Source organism: Pleurodeles waltl, chromosome 7 (genome assembly GCF_031143425.1).
Source record: "Pleurodeles waltl isolate 20211129_DDA chromosome 7, aPleWal1.hap1.20221129, whole genome shotgun sequence".
Classification (NCBI taxonomy): Eukaryota; Metazoa; Chordata; class Amphibia; order Caudata; family Salamandridae; genus Pleurodeles; species Pleurodeles waltl.
In genome coordinates, this window is record NC_090446.1 from 911,947,576 (window position 1) to 911,968,464 (window position 20,889).

At 42.1% G+C, this 20,889-nt stretch overlaps 1 protein-coding gene across 1 annotated transcript in view; it reads right to left on the reverse strand.

Annotated features, from left to right (window-relative positions):
- Nucleotides 1-5,470: 5,470 nt before the first annotated feature.
- Nucleotides 5,471-20,889, reverse strand: part of LOC138245717 (protein NDNF-like) — a 75,372-nt gene continuing 59,953 nt past the window's right edge. Inside the window, exons 3-4 of the mRNA XM_069199565.1 lie at nt 11,184-11,308; nt 5,471-8,051 (exon numbers count right to left, since the gene is read on the reverse strand). Of these exons, the coding sequence (XP_069055666.1) occupies nt 6,640-8,051; nt 11,184-11,308 (1,537 nt within the window). The 3' untranslated portion in view covers nt 5,471-6,639. The remainder of the gene's footprint in view (nt 8,052-11,183; nt 11,309-20,889) is intronic.

Here is a 20,889-nt window from a genome sequence, read left to right on the forward strand (position 1 = left end):
TTTTTCCTCACCAGACTTTGACCCAGAGCAAGAGAGAGAAAAAAACACAATGGAGGAAAAAAAGGAGGAAGCGTAAGATGGAAAAATGTAAAAAAAGGGTGAAAACAGGTATGAAAAAGACCCTGCAAAAGTGAGACAAAGATGCAGAGTGTGTAGGGTGGTGGATTAAAGGGGCCTGAGATGGAATCAAGGCTTTGCAGACTTAGCATTCAGCATGCCAATATTCAATAGCACCAGTCACAGACTTTGGAACACAATTTTGCACCCTGGCACTTATTATTTTACAGATTAAGCAGAGCATCCACCCCAGGGTCGGGAATAAGTAATTTTTTTAAAACGAGCAAAGCTGTTCTGTCTTTACGTAAAGGAACAGGTTAGGAATCGTTCCCACTTTTTAATACATTTTTGATAGATGTTGACCTATATGAAAGCATTGGTGGGAGGATATTGTATGACCACTGCCAACACAGGCGATGCTATTAATGGTTAAAAAGATTTCAGTGCCTTGAGTGCAAAGCTTTCAATTCTAATAATCTTTATGCCTTCCATTCACAAGCCATTTGCACATGTATGATCAAATTACATGTGCAAATTCATGTGCAAGTTCAACTAGGTTAATTTACAAATGCAAGATATTCACAGAAAGTCACACTGTATGCCTAAAATGTACTCCAGACCAATATTCCTCCATAATGGAGAAACAGTGCACAGGGGTTAGTCCTACTCCAGGGTTACTGAGTGAGAGTTCAGAGTCAAGAATTCCCTGGAAAGTTTGCAAATATGCACAAGCTGGAGAATTTGTGGGTTAACTTACCCATGTGTGGATGGTTAGAGATGTTCTCCGGCCAAGAAAAGGAGTAAATACCTTTCTAGGGATGAAATGAGCTTGTAACACCTCCAGGGGCAGAAGTTTCTTCTTTGCAAAAATGTTCCCCCGTGGAAGAATGAAATAAATAAATAGGGGGGCCTTTGCACAAATGTGGTGGCATCTTTCCTATTTACAGTTGTAGCACTTGAATGGTTGTGCACGAAGATATTCATGGAGCCTCTTAAACTTTTCCAGCAGGGCACCTGAAAGCCTGTGACCATCGCAGATTTGCAGTTGTAATCTTGGAAAGATTGACACATTCCTTACATTTGGAACTCTGCACACATGCAAGGTTTTTAATATTGCAGGTTTTTATTTCTAGACTTTACATTGATATGGGCCTTGTAGCATCTTTATTCTGGTTCAGCGCAGAAGCGGGACACTGAAGAAATACTGCACTGAAGGAACTGCCTGAAAAAGCTTGTTTTGTGTATATTCATTCCGCCCACGTCTAGAAACACGGGTCCTCACTCACAAAATCATATGTGCACTCATTCTTTCTGAGTGCACCATGGCCTGATTTGTGAGTACAAACTTGTGTTTGGCATACTCAAAACAATGTTTTGCACTTGTAAAGATTTACCTACACATCCTTTTGTGTCAGAAAATATTCTTCCGGGATAGGTAATTGGTTCTTCAGGGCTCGAATGCACTGGGACGTTTGTGTACACTCGAAAAAACGTCACATGCTCGTGGCCATTCGCACACTTTCCCATAACCCATTCCCATCCTGGACCTGCTTGGATTTTTTTCTCCTGCCAAAGGAAGGGGAAATCCTGTTGAGATTTGAAATGAGCAGGAACAGTCCTAAATTAGGGTAAGGAAAGAGGCTTTTCCATGGGAGTACATATATTTTCCTTGAAACAAAAAGAAAAAAAGATGCATTTATACGTGTGAAAATACATCTGCATAACTGCAAATTGTATTACATAAGATTATCGCAGCCTTTTAGGCATGCTCCTGGACCCCTCTTAGAATGACTAAAACGTCACTCACTTATTCCAATCAGACGAGGAAACCTATGAGAACATATTTTGATGGATTGGGCCACTAGAGTTTAGAGCCAGGCTGGATTCTAAGTGGGCTTGTAGACTAAGCAGAATTCAGTGTGTCTGGTTCCAAACTGTTGTCGTGTGTGACATTTTCTGCTAGGGGATTTGTTATCACTAGTGCAGCAGGTGCGGGGCCACTGAGTAACAGAAATGTGATCGATCCTCAGCGCCGCAATTATGGCTGTCATTTACTGGATGGGAGGTCAGTTTTCCTTGCTTGCATGCGGCCCATGATTTGAGTGGTATGTCGCTGATTTCGGTAAATGGATTTCAATTGAAAGGGCGCAGTATCCACAGAAAACAGCCCAGAATCTTGTGTGTGTGCGTCAGGCAGTCACACATCCTAGAGCTCTGAGCGGATGACCTTGTCCTCAGGATACACATTAGATGCACGCTTCGCCCTGCCGCGGCTCCATCCTAGATAGGCATCGACTGTTGACGTGTCTCTGTCGTGTCCTTTTCCCCGAAGGGAAAAGGGTTCTTTCCCACAGCCCTAGGGACCTCAGAGTCACAAAAACAAGCCCTTATCTGACATCCTATTTACGGAGTTGGTGTTTATACGATCAAGCAATCCTACAAGAAGTGATGGCATCTCTACAACTTTGACTTCCTTCCTAGCCAGTCAGTGGTGACTAAGCAGTGTATCACCTCACTATATAGCATAAAAAATACACATCCACTACACTGACCTAAGAGCTACAGTGTATGATAAGTATAGGTTAGCAAAAGTGGAGGAAAGAACAGTAAATATACACTGAATGATGCTGTAATAGCAAGCGATGTAGTGGATACAAGTTATTGCAGATTGATTTTATTGAACTCATTTTTGTGTCTTAGAACCAAGCAGTGCTAGTAGGACCCACTGGGGTAGCACTGTAGCAGGACCACCAATCTATTTCCAATGCATCACGCGTGGCATCTCACATTGTATTGTATTGCAGTGGTGTTTATATAGCATGTTATTGTCACTGGTTTGGCTTTATATTGCTGTGCAGTCCTTGTCTGAAAAAAATAGGTACAAGTAGCACAAGACTTCAGAAATGGTTATCTTGGCTGTTATGGTCGAAGGCAAGCTTGTCTGCCACGAAACCTCATCTGATTTGGTGCACGTAGGACTTGCATGCACAATTTACTTGAGGAGTTGGCAGAAGTGCTTTGGTTCAACCCAGAACATGTGTACATGATTAGTGGAGCAAGTGGTTGTAGTATGGCCTATGAGAGCAAAATTGATGTTGTGCATGGGGACCACACAATTGTTCTGAACTTGCCAAAGCAACTTGACACTGCTTGTATGTAGGCCTGTTTCATGGGTGGTTGTGAAAGGAGTATGGCAGCATGCTTTTGGTTGAGTGCATACCATGGATTATTTTCTCTCCTGGCTTGTCCAAAATCCTTGCTTTTTAGCACGTGTCTTGACTGAAGCAAGCATGGTTGCTCTATCCATTTTTCTGTCAGCTGGAGCATATGTGCCTGGTTACTTTGTCTAAATATTGGAGCTTGTGTGCTTGGTTGACTCGTCTGGTTTGGTACGAGCCTGACTGGCATACTCAGATCTGTATTTGAGTATTCCAGGACAATTTTATAGTTCAGGTAGATCACATTACCTGGCTCAACATGTATGATTGGGAACAAACAGAAGGTCATAAATTACAAATATACACCCAAAAACATCATAGATTCTGCACTGTTGAGTCATTGAGTGAATAATTCAATACAAATCACAGCATAGTTATTATGCAGAGGCTTAAACTGCTGCTGAAATCCGTCAGGATTTTGTTACTTTTCACAACAGATGATGGTCTGGAAGTTCCTTTTGCATGAAGGGCATATTCCAAAATGGTATGGTTTGAGAGCAGCACTTCCCACCTGGCATTTAGGAAACATGCAGATGACAAATAGTACAACTGCTTTAGATCTGATTCTTCCATGGTTGAAGGATTCATATCTTATGACACAGGAAGAGTTGGCCTCCATCATTAATTGTCTGATTTGTTATACAGAGTGCCTTAAATGAGATCTGTCTAGCCTGTGGGAGCCAGCGCAAGGCAGGAGAGCTCTAGTCTCAAAACTGGAATTGGAAAAGCAGCCTGGCCATTGTATTTTGGATGTGCTAAGGTGGCTGGCAAATGTAAATAGAAGCCCAAGCTCCTCTAGGCAAAAGAGAACATTGACATTGGTTGCCGATGCCAATTGTTGGGAAATGCATTTATGCATTCTTAAAGAGATATAACATGAATTGAAGCTGGGTATCGTTGAGAGATGTGTTCCTTGGTGCCCTTAGCTGTTCTTGTCTTTTTTTACTCCTGTATTAGCTGATGAACTGGTCTTGAATTAGTTCATCAGTTATGGGTTCAAACTGACAATTAATAGAAAGTTCATGTAATCTAGGCACAAATTTGTCAACTGATTCATTCATTCTTTGAGATTGGGTGTAAAATTGTAATCTTCTCATCGCCAAATTGACATCCTTGGCAAATCTGGTTTCTAGTCTCTTTCTGTCTCACTTATATAAATCAATGACTGGTTGACCATTAGGTCCAAAGGCTAATGATAAGAACTTAAGGGTATACTACCCTTCTTTCCCAAGAGTGCTCAATAACAATGACATGTTCCTTGCAAAGCAGAAGTCTTGCCCATCCAAAGTCAAATGTTTCCATCTACTCCCATTCTATTGGTGGTGGTCCAGGCTGTGTCGAGAACAGGAGGGGTGAAATGATGGCCCTGGTCTCTATGACACAGAGTAGAAAAGGAAGAACAAATAAATATGTCACTTTAACAAGAATATTGAATTGCTCTGATACAGTACTCAAAGCTATACACAGTGGCCCACAAACTATGCACCAAAAATGCAGCAATGATGTTAACAATCTGATTGTTTTGTAAAGTATCAGCAATCACAGACGTGATTATAGCACATACGTTACTATTGTTCATTCCTCTACAATGCTTGGTGTGCATCTGGTTACTTCTTGCTGAGCAGATAGAGCAGAAGAGAGCAAGGATGCTTTTGTGGGTCAGTGGACAGACCAGAGCAGTATGATCACCTGGCGGAACTGTGTGCAGCTCCCATCGAGGCTCACAATGTGTGAATCAGTTTGAGGGAAGAGCGGCCACAGGCAGCTTGGTCAATCAGCACAAGTAGAGCAAGGTTCCAAGAATCAGCTTTTTTACACTGATTTATACAGATTTTGCGGTATATTTTCCAGAGATTTTGAGGGATTGGATAATTTCACAGCTTCTCTCTTCGAAGGTTTGGAGTAATTGTTCACAGCCCAATTCAATGGGTTGTGGCGCCTTCTGCCAGAAGTTAATTCCTTCTTATAAACAGAGTAAAAGTGCTATGTATCAGTTTTGTCAACTTTCTCGGTAAGAAAAAGATGTTGCCTTGAAAAAAAAACACAACCTGTCTTTTTGGCAGGGTCCCTTGGCAATGCCCCTGCTGCTTATTCCCACCTCAAACTCTCAGCAGCCAGAGCGGCAGCTTATCAGCCAAAAAAACACACATTGTCCAGTAGGCTTGGAGCACAATTTCAAGGCCACCACAATGATGAAATGTGAATCAATCAGTAGGTGATGCTTTATTTATTTTTTATTAGAAATCTTGTTAGTTGTATAGAAACCTCCTCATTTTTTATGGCTGGAATCACTTAGTGATGCACTTTAAATACCATTGCAACCATGAGTTGATCTCCCTCCTCTCGGTCAGTAGTTAAATTAAATGAAATAATGCTGATTAATAAATTATTCTTTTTTTCTCCTGCTAATTGAATGTCATTATCTGCGGTCGAAGAAAACTAAACTTTAGCATTTGGTCAATTACCATTGATTGAGTTCCCATTTCTCAATTTCTATAATTTCTTCATTGCTTTTTTGTATTGACTTCCTTCTGTGTATTTCATGATGGCTTCCACTCTTTCACACATGAGAATACTTTGGTTTCTAAAGCAGAAGACAAAGATGAGCTTGTGAACCGGACGAAAGTAAATAACCAGTGCCAATTACTACCCAGTATGTTTGTTCGTTTTTGTGTAACTTTTGATCCAGCTTAACTAGAAACTCCTTTTCGCTAACATATTATATGGTAGATCACATATGCCATAAGGACTTTGTCCACAGAGGCACATAGTCTCCCTAGCCCTGTTTTTAAGTCAGAATGAGGAAGGCACCTCCAAACCATGCATGGTTAGTTAGTGATTGAGTGATGTTGAAAACAGAGTACAAGGTGCAGAACACTCCAGATGGTGTTGGACTGGCCACCACCAGGACCGACACCACGTTCTATGGAAATGAAGTGGCTCAGTGGTAAAGAAATGGTTAGTTATGTATTTTGTGTCACGTTTCATCTGACCACAGCCAGCACCTTCACCGCAATGTTTCATATAAGCTATGGTTCCTATCACAGAACGGTTGTTATCCTTTTCATTTAACCATTGACTATCCCACACAATGAGCACACGCATAAACATTGCTTTGCCGCACAGTCTGACTGTACATCATTGTATAATCCCAGCGAACAGACCCCTGAACTCTTATAGATAGTTTGCTACATGATCACAGCTATGAAAATCTCTGCAGCCGCACAGAGGAAGTAAAGAGCCATGTATTACTTATAACCACTGTCAAACTGTTCATTCTGCAGCAAGCGAGTTAAAAAAGTCAAAAGTGGACTTAGCAAGTGTTTATTCGCCAAGATCAGCAGCAGATCAGACACACAGTACTTCAGCATGCCCGAGTCTTTATAATCCTAGTAGGATACTTTAGAGTATAATTGTTCCTCCCAAACATGTAGACGTCCATGAGATACACCTTCCCGGATTTCAGGCCTTTGATCTTCTCCTCTGTCATTGCTCCCTGGGGTTCCGATCCCCGTAGTTGACGACAGGTCACCACTTCGGTCTTGGGCCTCGTGTCTGGGCCCAGGCAGCTGTTCTGATGTTTTCTGATCAATCTCAGGTCAAGGCTCCCCTCAATACGTCTGAGGTAGATGCAGTACTTGGTGGCCCCCCAAGAGCCTACCCACCTGACGGTAACTGCAGAGCATGCTTCTGGGTGATCGGAAACTCTTAGGCTCGTGTCAGAGGGAAGAGAAGTGAACGGGAGGTTCTGGGACCTGCTGGTCAGTAAGACTTTGACTAAGCTCGGACCTTTGTGGTTGGCTTTCAGTAGGACGGTGTAGACAGCTTCTTGGTCTACAATGAGTTCAAACAGATGAGCGCCCTCAATGCTTCGGGAAACCATAGTTTCTTGGCCGAGAGTGATTTGCAAACGAGCTTTATGGAGGCAGGAATGAATAAAAAGGCTTATGCGTCCATTCAGACTTTTGGCAGGAAATCTCAACACCTTTATCGCTTTACTCATGAGAAAAATGTCTGTAATCTCTTCGGCTCTCAGCTCGGAGATGCGAGGCTTTATTTTGGCTTTAGTTTCAGCAAAGGTCCCCGTGTAAGCCATGCTAGCTCCTGTCTCAGGATGCAGAGCAAACACATCAAAGTAATAATGTCTTCCAGGTCTGAGGCCGGGCACTGTGGCCTTGGTCTGGTTACCCACACAGAGTCTTTTAATGTCTGGTTTGCTTCTGGGAGCCCACACTACTCTTTCGTTTTCATTATGGAAGCTCCTTGGAATGCTGATTGAGGGGTTGGATTCATTAAACGCTTCGTTGTTGTGCTTCAAGAAATTCATCTCCATGCCAGCATCTGTTAAGCTTAAGCTTGATGTCCGTCTATTGCCCAGCTCCTCGGTTCTTACCTTGGAGCTGGCCTCGACGGCACACAGGGTTTTATAGTTATGCAGCCTGTTCACAAAGACACAATACTCAATGCCACTGCCAGAGCCCCCGGGGCTCGGATTCCATTCCAGCGTCACTTCTCTCAGCCCAGCAGAGGTCACAATCAGCCTGGGATCCAGGGGTAGCTGCAGGGAATGTGCCTGGGACTCTGCACTTGTGGATGTGAACAGCTGATATTCTGTGTCCTTTTCCATTGAGATGATGTCCAGTCGGTAAAGTCCAACAGGGCTACTAGATGTACGATAGGACTCCTCACCATTGCCTTGGTATGAAAATAATTCTTGAGGTGTCTTATTAGCTTGGCTTTTAGGATGTCTCATAGAATTTAGATGTCTGGCATCCTCTGCAACAAGAAAACAAATGTATTAAGCATCTCATCACCAAAGTGGTCACTTTTTCAGGTCACGCTGTGAGCAAGCAATACACATAAATATGACCAACCTAAGGTAGCATTTGCCTATGGCACCCTGTGGGAAGATCTGTGCTTTGAAACCTATGGCAACAGTCTACCATAAGGCCCATCTGTTTACCCTGCGGGATGAGAAACAATACCATAAGCCCTCCTTACACTGGGTTGAATGGACATGCATTTGTGCACCCTACACAGAGTTGCAGCGCTGCCAAACTCCTAGGTCCAGCCTATCCTTTTTTCACGACTTATCTTTCAGTTGAGGGTCAGTGGGGTTCCAATCTATACTACAATTGACTGGATCTCATTTCTATATGGTAGATGTGGTTATGCTGCAAGGCACTTTGCGATCTTTAACACTGTTTGCTGCTATTCTCCTTCCAGGGAAGACAAAGAAGGTTTAACTTGCTGGCACCATATTTGCACTTTGTTCAGATCATAAGGACTGTGCTCCAGATTTCAGAACAGGTATTTTTCGCGTTGCACAAGATCAGGGGTTCAACTTTCCTTTTTCTGATTTGTAAACACATGGATTTCTCCAATAAAGTATGACATGTGGGTATTCTGCATTTTCTCGATACACCTCAGACAGGGAATTTTTGTCAGGACACAGGGCTGGAGGCTCTACTTTGTGTGGCTCATGGAGGTAGTACCCCAAATCGGCTTACGCTGGGTCCTCTTCAACAAAGGGAAGGCTGACAGTCATCAAAAAGTGCTGGCACTGTTTGGACTGAAGCTAATCTCATGCATGTCCCAGAGAGATAGCAGCTATCTTGGATTATCAGGTATAGCTGTCCTCATAATACCTGTCGGCCTTTGCTAGGCAATCATACTTTAGTAGGACCTCACTATGTGGATTCCGAATGTGTTTCCAAGGGCTTGCTGCTCTTCAAAGGATTGTTCTGAATGGACATTTGGACTGCAGAAACTAATCTGAGGTGGATGAAAATGAAGTTTCTAACTATTCTCTTGAACATGTATTGAACTATTTAGACAACAGATTATTTCCTACTTTACCCGGTGAAGGAACTGAGGGTGCTCATGAAATTGATTATCGCTATGGAAAATGTCGTTTATAAGGTATTAAGAGTTTCAGTAAAGTTATATTAATGCCAAGATTAGGGAAAAGTTATTAATGGTATTGATTATTTTGCAGTTTTACAAAAGTTAGGTAGAAAGTATAACTCATCCTTGACCACAGTGCGTGTTGTGACGACCTTTGAGATAATTATCTTAAACGCAGGGAGAAGCACTAATGGACATGTATGCTTCAGATACTTATCTATTTGTGTTTAGTTTTTTGGAAATACCCATCACAGTGCTCAGGTATATGCATTCACCACTACAGATATGCTTAGCTGCCTGAATGTCAAGACACTTGAGATATATTTTTGTCCTACCAAAGAACCCATTGTCCAGCTATGTTATAAGGCAGCAGTGCTAGACTCCTCTGTTTCCTCCCCTGTCTCATTCCAATTTCCCTGCCTCCACCACTGTACATCTTATTGTTCTGTATATTGGGTCCTGGATGGGGCAAGTTAGAGACAGAAAAGTATATTGTTTCTGTTGAATCCTGTACGGAAGCTTAGTGCAATCTGACAATTATATATAAAATGACAAATACAAGGACTTCTCCAATCAAGTGTTGTTTGTGACTATCCCACCTTTTTGGGATACTATCAAGACAGGTATTATACACAAAACTTCACTTGGTGGAAATAATCATTGAGGCACAACCTTCTGTTTTGGGGTTTCTTTTGTACAATTCTCAATTGAAATCCAATGTCAACATCAAATACTTCATTGTTCCAAAATCTATTGTACAACTATGGCACTTTCAATGAATATACTGTTGCATCTGATATGGTATGTAACACAGCATCACTCTTAAGTCTGTCTGACCAGATTTACGTTGACTTCCTACTGCACTTAGAAAGTTTTTTTAAGATGAAGGATGTTTACAGAGGCAAGGGCCTGGGTGAGTCAAAAATACAGGAAAACAGAAAATAAAAGTGCTGGGTTAAATCCAGGGCCACTGGAATTTTGCGATTCTGCAGCTGCTGTGATTTTTGCATAGTTATGGATTCATCTGCTGCATAATCTGCAGATTTTAACAAAAAAGTTAGCTCAAGTCGATCAAAAGTTACTAAACTAGTGGTGACATATCTTGCCACCCAAAGGAAAGCCCTGTGTAAAGGTTGACTGGTTGTTTTTCAGTTGCTCATTATTGTATATTGATATTAAAATGGTACTTATAAAGTGAAACCTTTGCCCAGGAAGTGTTAGCATGTGAAAAAAATATAAAAAGATGTAGTAATAGTACAACAAAATGTGATGCATCGTGCAGCATAATTTACTTTTTCTTGCCGATATGAACGGAAGCTGTAAACCCTGACTAATAATTTGGTCATCTCTTGCCACATAATTCCAGTGGCCATGGTTATAGCAGATATGAACTGAACTTGTAACATGTTCAATACTGTCCAATTACTCATAAGGAGACAATAATTGGATAACTGATAAAAACAGGTCTCCCGTTTTTGCCCAGTGATCCTTTAGAGGGGGTTACTGTCTGTCTTTAATAATTAGGTGTAAGCTCTGATCTCCCAAAACAAAAAGACACATTTCAAAAAATGTCACCTAAACATAAATGATCAAAGTCTTGTGTAACGTTGTTTGTATAATGATGGCATTCTTTAACCTTTGCATCATTTAATTGCTTTGCAATCTAAAAACATGTTTTTCGCTGAAATAATCAGTTTGTGCGTCAAATCAGTATTTATGTTACATTTGTCATTTCCACAGAATAGAACATTTCTATGTCTCAAATCTACATGACCAAGTAAGGAAAAATAATTGGTAATTGGAATCGTGGTATTTTTTAAAACAACAGATACTTTTTAAATATCTTCTATGCAGGAAATGAGGTTCAGTGCTCAGTCAGGTTTTACTACTTTTCTGACTTTGCCTTAAAGATTCCTCTGTAGATCTGCCACAGGAAAATTCGATTTTTTGCATCAATAGACAAGCGTGTTTATTTAAAACCAGATGTTACTGAGTGCGTACCTTGGCCACTTCTGATGGCTTCTGAGGGCAACTCCAGGAAGCTCAGTCTCCAGGATAGAGGTGATTCGCATGGGGTGATGCGCACAGTTACAGGTGTGAGGCTCTTTGTCACTAGAAAGAAGTATCTAGGAGAATGGAAAAATAGAAATATTTCAGCGCTTGCATGTTTTCAAAAGGAATGCCAGCATATTAAGTAAACGTCATTGAACTACAGCGATTATCAAATTTTGCAATGATGACTTTGGAATTTATAGCAGCACACGTTTGTTGGTTAATGGTGTCAGCCGAACATTAAAATTCAGGTGCATTATTTTTAATAAACGCAACTATTCGCACAGAAAATGTTTAATGTCAGTAGACCTATAGTGGAGGTTGCTACTTGAAATGTGAGAAATCTGTAAAAGTAAAATTTTCCGGAATTATTTGTTTTTTTCTGGATCGATCACGCTGTAAAGCAGTGGTTCCCAAACTGTGCGCCGCGGCTCCTTGGTGCGCCGTCAAAATTAGCCAGGGGCGCCGCACACAGTCTGGAAACCACTCGGAGGTGCTTTTAATCGGTAGCTTTTCACCATGGTTTTGGAAACAAAACCCCCTGCATTAATTATTGTGACCAGCGGAGGGCGCCAGAGTACCATTAATAATATCCCTATAACAAAAGAAAATAAATAGTTTAAAATAAATGGTTTTCAGGAACCTGAACGAGAGAATTAAGAAGTCAAACTGTAAATAGTGTAGGTACAGGTACAGGCTGGGATTACGTTCCCCCACCCGCCAAAAAAAAGTAACATAATGGGGAGCCGTGGCCAACACGGCCAATAGGTCAAAGGAGCCGGGGATCGAAAAAGTTTGGGAACCACTGCTGTAAAGTGAACACCTGTGTGAGGGGACAGCTGCAGACAGGGGTCAGTCAGTATGTCCCATTTTGTTCTCTGAATGTAACTACCCGTCTTTACCTTGATGTCCTAATATGACACGTTAGTATGGATTCTCTATATGCCAGTCTATTCTTTTAGTCTTCCAGAATGTAAAAAACTAACTCTAAAAAATCCATTTGTGGCTGGTGTAAGTGACCAACCTATAATACATAATAGGTATTTTTATTAAGAGGTCAGGCACTCTTGTCATTTGAAACCCTCCAAATTGCTGCACTCTTATCAATGTAGAATCCACAAAAAAAACAAAAGATTTGTTTCCTAAAAGTTCATGATCTCTCTTATACCCACCTATAACTAGATTCTAATACGAGGGCTCAGGCCTGGTCCCAGTGGTAGTGCTCTGTTTCCGACAATGACTTTCATTGTTTATTTCTTTCTACTTACTAGATTGGGAACATTATATAATGTGGGTGTATCCCTGGAGGGCATTGGTCATCTTTGAATAGGAATATATTGCTTTTGAATATGGGGTTGCCTTGTCTATGAGCATGAGTGTACATTCTCTGAAATTGCCAGAGTATGGCCCTCACTACAAGTTGAACCTTAGTTTGAATGGCATCGGTAACAGCCCCTTGGAATTACCAGGCCCATTAATTTACCATGGGCCCAGTGTTTTTCTCCAAATGTCTTTGTGCATGTCTTAGCACTAGGATAGCAGTGCTTGACAAGACAGCATAGAGGCACATTGCAGAGCTTAGGAAGTTTGGGCCGGTGCAGCAGTGTGTGATAGGTCATCACAGAGAGGCACTGAGAGGGCTCTGCAGGTGCTTTTCTGTGGTGATAGTGCAGACAGTAACCCGGAACAGAGGAGCATTGTAAGAGCTCTCGTGATATTTCTGTCACTGGGGCATCATTACATAGTGAACGTGGGCCTGCCTAGAGAGGCGTTGTGAGATGCCAATAGCAGAAATGTCAACATGATAGCGCAGATCTCTGAAGAAAGACGTCGCATATACAAAAAAAATACATTATGTGAAAATTCGAAATATAGAATTTAAATATATCCAAGACACACTTTAAAACGTAACTGACACAAGAATATTGCCCTGTATTCTGAGTGGCCATTGCTTCTAATTTCTCTGCACCGCATAAACCCTATTCTGTGCTGGGACTGAGTGAGAGCCGTGCTATGTTGATATAGCTGAATTGTCAGAACAGATCCACTGATCCACTGATGCGCTGTTGATGCACTTTATGGCCAAATAAAGGCAGCATCTTCCATTTCAATTTTTGTTCCATTGTTTACATACACCTGGCCATATGCCAGTCACACCGAACATTTTACTTTTCGATCCTCCCCTAAAAACAAATGCTTTTCAATGCACTTGACAAATTATTGACTCCTTTATACACTTTGAAAAAACATTAAAAAGTAGGTTGCAGTAGTCTGTCTTCTAGAACTACTGTGTCCTACTGCGAAAGGAAACCAGGTGAGGAGGCCATTAAGAGGAGTAGAAGCAAAGCACAGAGGTAAGGCGGGATGAGGGAAAAGATACAAAGGTCTGGGTAAAAAGTTGTGGTGGGGATATGGGATGAATGAGGAATTATTATAATAAAAATGGAGTTAAGGGGCGGGAAGAAGAGGCTACGAATGTGTAACCATTAGGGGACCAATGATAGCAGAGGGCGAGGATGAAATAAAGGGAACCACCTCGACATGGGGTAGGGGGCTGCCACAGTGAGGCAGATGACGGGAGGAGAGAGAGAAAGAAAATGAAGAGAAAGGGGAATAAGTGGAGAAAAAAAAATCGTAAAAATATTACTTCTTCAAGAGGAACTTAGGGCCATATGTAGGAACACATTTTTCCATAGACACAAAATGGGTAAAACCCTTTGCTACATCTGGCCCTTAATGATTTCGATCTGACAATTTTCAGCTGTGCCAAGTGTTCCGTTTTCAAGTGGAAACCATCATGCAGTCTAGGCTTGTAAACCTAATGTGCTGAGATTTCTGAGTCCCTTCTAACAAAGTCGAATGTGAAATTACAAGCCCAGCACTGAAAGGTGCTTTTTTTCAAAGGAGCCGGGGCTGGCTGAAGGTCTTCGGCATGGCACTGGGCCACTTGACATCTATGAATATTATACTTGATTTTCATCAGGTCGAAGTATCAGATCAAAGATGACAGGGTAAATTTACGTTTTTACTGTCTTTTGGCAGCCTTACATCTGAGGTGTCGGCCATTTTGCCTGTGCAATCGGGTTTACCTCCAGCCACCTCTGGTGTATTAAATAACAGCAAATCGTAGTTTGGGGCTTGTATGTTTGTTCTTTTGTTTGTATACATCCATACTCTTCATGGCGTTCCCCTATCCATTATTTAGTTTTGCTTTGCTCATTATTGGCGTGGGCCCCCGAATTTTTGAGGTCTAAAAAGCCAGCACTGTCTGAAGATGCCACACAGGCCATGAACCTCTTGCAACATTTTTAGAATATTTGTCTGCTGTCTCATTCATCACAGGATTGTGCTAAGATGGCCCTCAATTTAGTCCACGTCGACATGCTTTGTTTACATATTCCTGTGCGTTGTGGTACATGTAGTTTTGAGTTTCTCATTTTGAATGTAGGGTTATATGTTCAAGCATTGAAAACGAAAAAAAAAACATGGGCATCGAGAATCAATCATTTTGGCAGGTTGCAGTATAGAGTCCCAATGATAAGAAGCAGCACATGCTAAGCGAAGCAGCACAGGTCAAGCTGGAGAGGAGAAAGGTCAGTCCCCTTTAGCTATTGGTTGCTGTAAGTGCCATTCAAATTGTGATCAGCCACTAGTTGATTGTAAGTGTTCATGGGCGTTTCCTTGGAACACTAGTGGTATGCAGAAGGGAGTTCCCTTCTTCCCATCACGCTTGTGAGATCTTGAAGCAGGAGCTCGACAGGTCCCAATACCTGTGTATGGGCAGAGCCTGGCAGACTCCACGAACGCATAAGTGCTGGAGTATTGCAAAACCACCAGACTGGCACCTCTGCGGAAGCGGACCACGGCGGTCTATGCCACAGACCCCACAGGTATACGGAGGGGCAGAGTAGCTAGAGTTTCTAATTCAAAAGCCGGGACTGGTGATCCCAGACGTAGGGCCTGATTTAGGTTTCGGCAGTGAGGTTACTCCGTCACAACAGTGACAGATATCCTTTCGCTGAAACATAAATCCCATTATTTCCTATGGCATTTGTATTTCGGCAGACAAGATATCCGTCACCGTTGTGACAGAGTAACCCATCTGGCGAAATCTAAATCAGGCCCTTAGTCATGGAACTATATAACATCAGCTCCCCCGGATGCATAAGGACCATAATGGCAGGCCCTTCTGCTGTAGAGAACTGGCTACAACACCGTGGACACTTTAAGGTCTGTTCCTGGTCTGTTACCTTAACTGTGTTTGCACAATGACATAACTGTTAGCTGCAATGTAATCCCTAAAAGGTTTCTCTATAAATCACCCTTATACTCTCTTTGACTAAAAAATGCTACGAAAAGCTGGTAAATAAATAGACAACAAATATAACAAAGTCAGGCATTTCACTTTGCTATGAACTTTTCTTTTCAGCGTTTCTCATTAGTTTAGATGTCTGAAGGTGCCACAGACTGTGCTCTATGTAAGATCCGAACAGCAATAATAATAACATGTAAGTCATGAGAAGGTCGTGCAGTCCTAAAACGTGCTTTCCATTCTGACACTTGTGGTTTTGTTTTTCAGATTATGAATGCAAGATTAAAAGTACCAGAATGCAAAAGGATCGCCCTACCTACCAGCTGAGCTCCTCAAGCCTTACATCAAACCTCTCAAGGCAAACACAATAATCCATTGAGGTTAATTTGGATGAAGAGGATACGTTTCCTGGATAACAAAAAGGGAGGATATTATCAGCATTTCCGTCTGAGAAGGGGCTATAGTAGGGGGAGACTTGCATAGCTGCCATGTGGCTCTGTGTCCACAGTGACACATTTAACACACAATCCTCCCCCCCCCCCCGGAATCGTAAACACCTGCTTGTAGAACTGGGAGCTGACACGATGAGCCCCACATTACATGGAGCTACTTAACAACTATGCACATTCATTTGAGATGGCTTTCATTTGTATTTCTTACACATAGAAAGAAAAAGGAAGGATGGTGCCACCAGCGGCTTCATACCTGATGTAGTTGAACATGGGATTTTTTAACCACTATGCTGTCAAACCTCTATCTTCTGTGTATTTTACTACAAACTATTTCTCTACTAAAGAGCATGCAGAGCCACCAAATAGAACACGATGTAAGAATGGCTTGATCACTGCGTGCCTCTTCACTTTTTGCGGAGACTTTGACTTGGACCTTTTGTGGTAGAGAACATTTGGGGGGCGAATTGGACATTTTTCTCAATGGTTGATATAAAGGCATCTGTAGGAACGGACTCTGGGAGGATTAAGGCACAAAATTGTTACTGGGCTTCAGTATTGTTAATTGTCCCATTTAGCTTTGAATTTTCAGAGCCTCACTAATATCGTACGCAAAACTGAACACCACATAGGATAGCTACGCAAAGCGGACAAGGCGTACATGAGAAGGTTGTGTGAGCTACAGACTCAGATCTTCATGTGCATAACAGTGGACAATACACCAATGCTCAGCCAATACTGTGTCTTTAGCAAAAACATTTTTAATTCTACAGACAGTGACACTGACACACATGAGAATTAGCTTCACAACATACACATATCAAAGTCCTCGCTAGTTCCACTATTGTTTAAAGAAGCCAACTTGTGATTTACATGTCTCAGTGTGTTACCTCTCCAAAGTTGGGGGGGGGGGCGAACTTCTTCGGGTCAAATACATCTCAACTTCTTCAATCGCCAACTGCACAAACGTTTGTTTGGGGTGATGAGAGCTTTCCCGCTGCAGTTCTACCCTCTTGCACATATGTGTGCAATGGCCACCCGCACTTCAAGCTGGGTCAGTGCATGCACCAGATAAAAGGAGTAAGAGGAGCTGCCCGCCATCAAGAATGCTACATAAGGGGACTGCCACATATTCTGGAGCCTCCAGTATCCTCTGAGCTCCCCTCGGGATTCTCTGTGGGCCAAGTAACCTCCGACCCAAAATGCGACCAAAGAGATCAATTATGCAACAGTGGTGATCCTTGGGAAAAGAGATGGAGTTGCTGAGACTCAGTGATGGGAGACTGATGTGAAACTAAAGGTGCAACGAAGCAGCAGTTACAAAGGAACTTCTTATATGAAGAGAGATTTTGCCCATCAGCTTTCAACAGGGATCCTGTCCTAATCTCAACTAAAGTCAAGTTTTAGTTTGGGGTAGGACAGGGTCCCTGTTAAAGGGTGATAAGTGACATCCCTCTTTATATAAGTAGCTTCTCTTAGGGGAAGACGGGGTGAAGGTTCAATATTCTTTCTCCCTCCCTCCTTACCTTCTTCCCTCCATCATATATGTAAAGTTTACAAGGATCCTCAGGCACAAGAGGAGATGAGCACTGGGAAAGCTCAATGTGTACTCATTATTAGGGGTGGGCATAACTTGCATAATTTTGTGTAGCGTAATCATGCAAAATTACCCAAAAATTCCACTAGTTTATGCGGAATTACACAAGAAGAGTAATTTTGCATTGAACAATATCATACTAGTGCAGAAATGACCCCATGCTCTTAAGGTGGACACAAGGATGCATTTTGTGGCAAGCAAATAGTGCTAAATGTAAGAGCACGTCAATAGCAAGAGTGAGCAGCCCCTCACTAAATGTGCACTTGGGGCACAGATTTCCCCAACCTACTCCCAGTCTAGAGCACAATTTCCTTAGCGCAAAATGCTCCCTCGCGTCCAAAATGGTTTTAAGGATGCATTTTGTACTAAAAAATAGTGCTAACTGCAACAGAAAACGTATAGCGAGCACAAACGGCTGCTCATGCTAACTAAATTTGCCACTCCAATTGGATTATTTTCTCTCAGATTACTTTTATTCATGCAAGGCAGTGTAATTGCATTATTATCGGTAATGTTGTATCAAAGAGTAATGCAGTATTACCAAAGTTACTCTGCCAAAATTGAAATTCAGCCCAGGCATATAGCCACCATTCACAGTTCAATAGGAAGGGGCTGCAGGAAGCACAAGTGGATGATCTCAGTTGACGGAATGTATGTGGCTGATGCAGCAGTGTAAATGTTGCCTCAGGCTTGATTACTCTTCACACTGGCTTCATTATACCTTCAGGCCAGAAGAGAGGACAGAGCATTCGATGCCCTAGTGGGGGCAGTCAGGGGCATGTGGGGAATCGTGGATAAAGGGGGTTCACCGAAGTTCTTGGAAGGCTGACCCTCCCCTGAGTTTCATGATGGTTGTTATTGATTCTAATTCCTCCTGTATAGTTCTACATCTATGGGATGCTGGGCTGTAGTTACCTCTTCTGTGAAGCATTCTTTTGTAGGGCTATCTCCAGTACCCCTCTCTGATTTAGATGAATAGGTTCCTTCCCTTATAGTTTCTCCAGGCAGTACTTCTAGCAGGATGTAGGACAGCAGGTCAGTTCCCAAACTGGAAGGAGAGTTGGTTGTCAAGGATACCAAACCTGAAGAGCAGTCACATTTTCCTCTCTACACTGCTGTGCAGAGCCTGGACACTGAACAGTGAAAAGTGCATGGGGTTCTGACTAAACCTGGGTGCAATTTACATTACACCAGTGTTGTTTGTGCAGTTTCAGGAATTTCATATGACTCTTGTTTAGGGGTGGGCGGAATGGGCAGACTTCATGTCACGAAATTCTGTGGAATTACATTAAAAGGGGCAGAGTGGGCACAGCAATGTGCAGTACGTATCCCTTGGTGCCTTTACAAACGTATGTAAGGGCACCAATGGGTATCCACTCCAGTGCATATCCCCTGGTGCCCGTATACAAGTGTTAGACCTGGCATCCTTCGATGGTTTTCCCTAACTTTTTTGCCTTCTGACCTCCTGTTTTGCTGACCTCGTTTTTGCTGGCTTTAGGACTGTGGGCACTTTACTACTGCTAACCAGTGCTAAAGTGCATGTGCTCTCTGCTTGAAACATACCAACATTGGCTTGTCCACAATTGGCAAATGTAATTTACTTATATGTCCCTAGTTAATTGCACTACCTACTGAGCCACACATTTCAGAAGGCCTTTAAACATAATTCAGAGCTTGTGTGTGCAACTTTAAAATGCCAAGTCGACCTGATGTAGGTCCTAAGCAGCACAAGGGCAAGGTGCTGTATAATTAAAACGTAGGACATCTACTTTTAGGTTTTACATGTTCTAGTAGTGAAAAACTCTTAAATTCATTTTTCACTACTGCAAAGCCTACCTCTCCCAAAGGATAACATTGGGTTTGCCTTGTTACATTTTATAAATGTAATTTCCAGTTGGGAACAGATGGGACTGTCAAGGTTAGTGTCTCTGGAAGCACAATTTAAAATCACAACTTATGGTGAAGTCGGATTTTGAATTATCATTCTGAAAATGTCACTTTCAGAAAGTTGGCATTTTCTTACTCTAACCATCTGGTGCCTTCTGCCTATCTCTGAGTGAACATCTGGTTGGCTGACAGCTGGGCTCTTGTGCCTCCACATAGCCAGACACAAAGGGAGCTTAGGTGTGACTTATGGGCCATCCACAGCCTGATGGACCATCCTGGGAAGGATGGGAGGGAAGAGATGACACTCATACCTGAATGAGCTGTGTCCTGATCCAACACAAAGAGTTGCATAACCCCCTGTAGTTAGTCTGGAGCCAGCGCAGGAAGGGGAGGGACTCTGAGCACTTCAGAGGCAAAGCTGGGTATAAGAACTGAACCTCAGACACAACACAATCAGTACACTTCTGGACCTGGGGATACTCTGCCAGGAAGAAGGACTGCTGCTGAAAAGACTTCCAAACTGGATTAAAAAAAATATATTGTATATAAACATTAATTTTAAATTGTAAGGTATAACATTTTTTGAAAGCTGTAAAATGATATATTTTCATTATTAGGTCGAGAGCAAGCGTTCGACCTCGTGTATACTTTTACTATACTTCTTATGGCTTAAAGCGATTTCATTTGTTGGCTGCAGTGTCCTTTAACAAATCTTGCTTGATAGTGGTCAGTTCTGCCCGTTTCTCTCTCCTTTTTCTATTTCAGAACAGTGACCAACTACTGTATTATTCCACTTTGGTTTCTTTATCTGTTGTTGTGATGGACTACTTAGGCATTTCTTTGTTGCTACTTTTTCACTGTGGGTGTTTTAGGCTGGTAGCTTCCTGCATTTTTTTTGCAGCATTCCCTTCCTATCACCTCCTCCCATGTCGCTGACATTTTTTTTGACTTTATTTCAGTACTGTCCTCCTTTACATTAAGCTTATTTTTGGGTGGTGTATGTAACATTAAAATATTTTTTTTACAAAAGAAACACCAATGCCTAAAGCTTAGCGTGCTCAGGAAAGCCACAATATGCCCTTTCTGGCAGAATGTAGCTAAACCTAGAAGCAATGATGTGAAACTTGCAGAGCCTGGTATCTTGAGTCTCTCTGGGGCCCCTCCTGACATCAGCACACAGGGCATTGCTTATCTCCTTTATTGGGGCTATGAATCTTCTCAGGCTGCCCTGCTATTAACTTCATTAGAGCATTGTAGAAATGTGAGGCAAGAACACTTGCATCATTTTCTCCAAGGGCTTTTTTATATAATGTATTGTATTTGTTCTTTGCCTTGGTTCAACCCCATGACTAACATTATGTTTTAGTTTATGTGCTACAGGCCCTGATTGACTATTGTTATGGATTTATA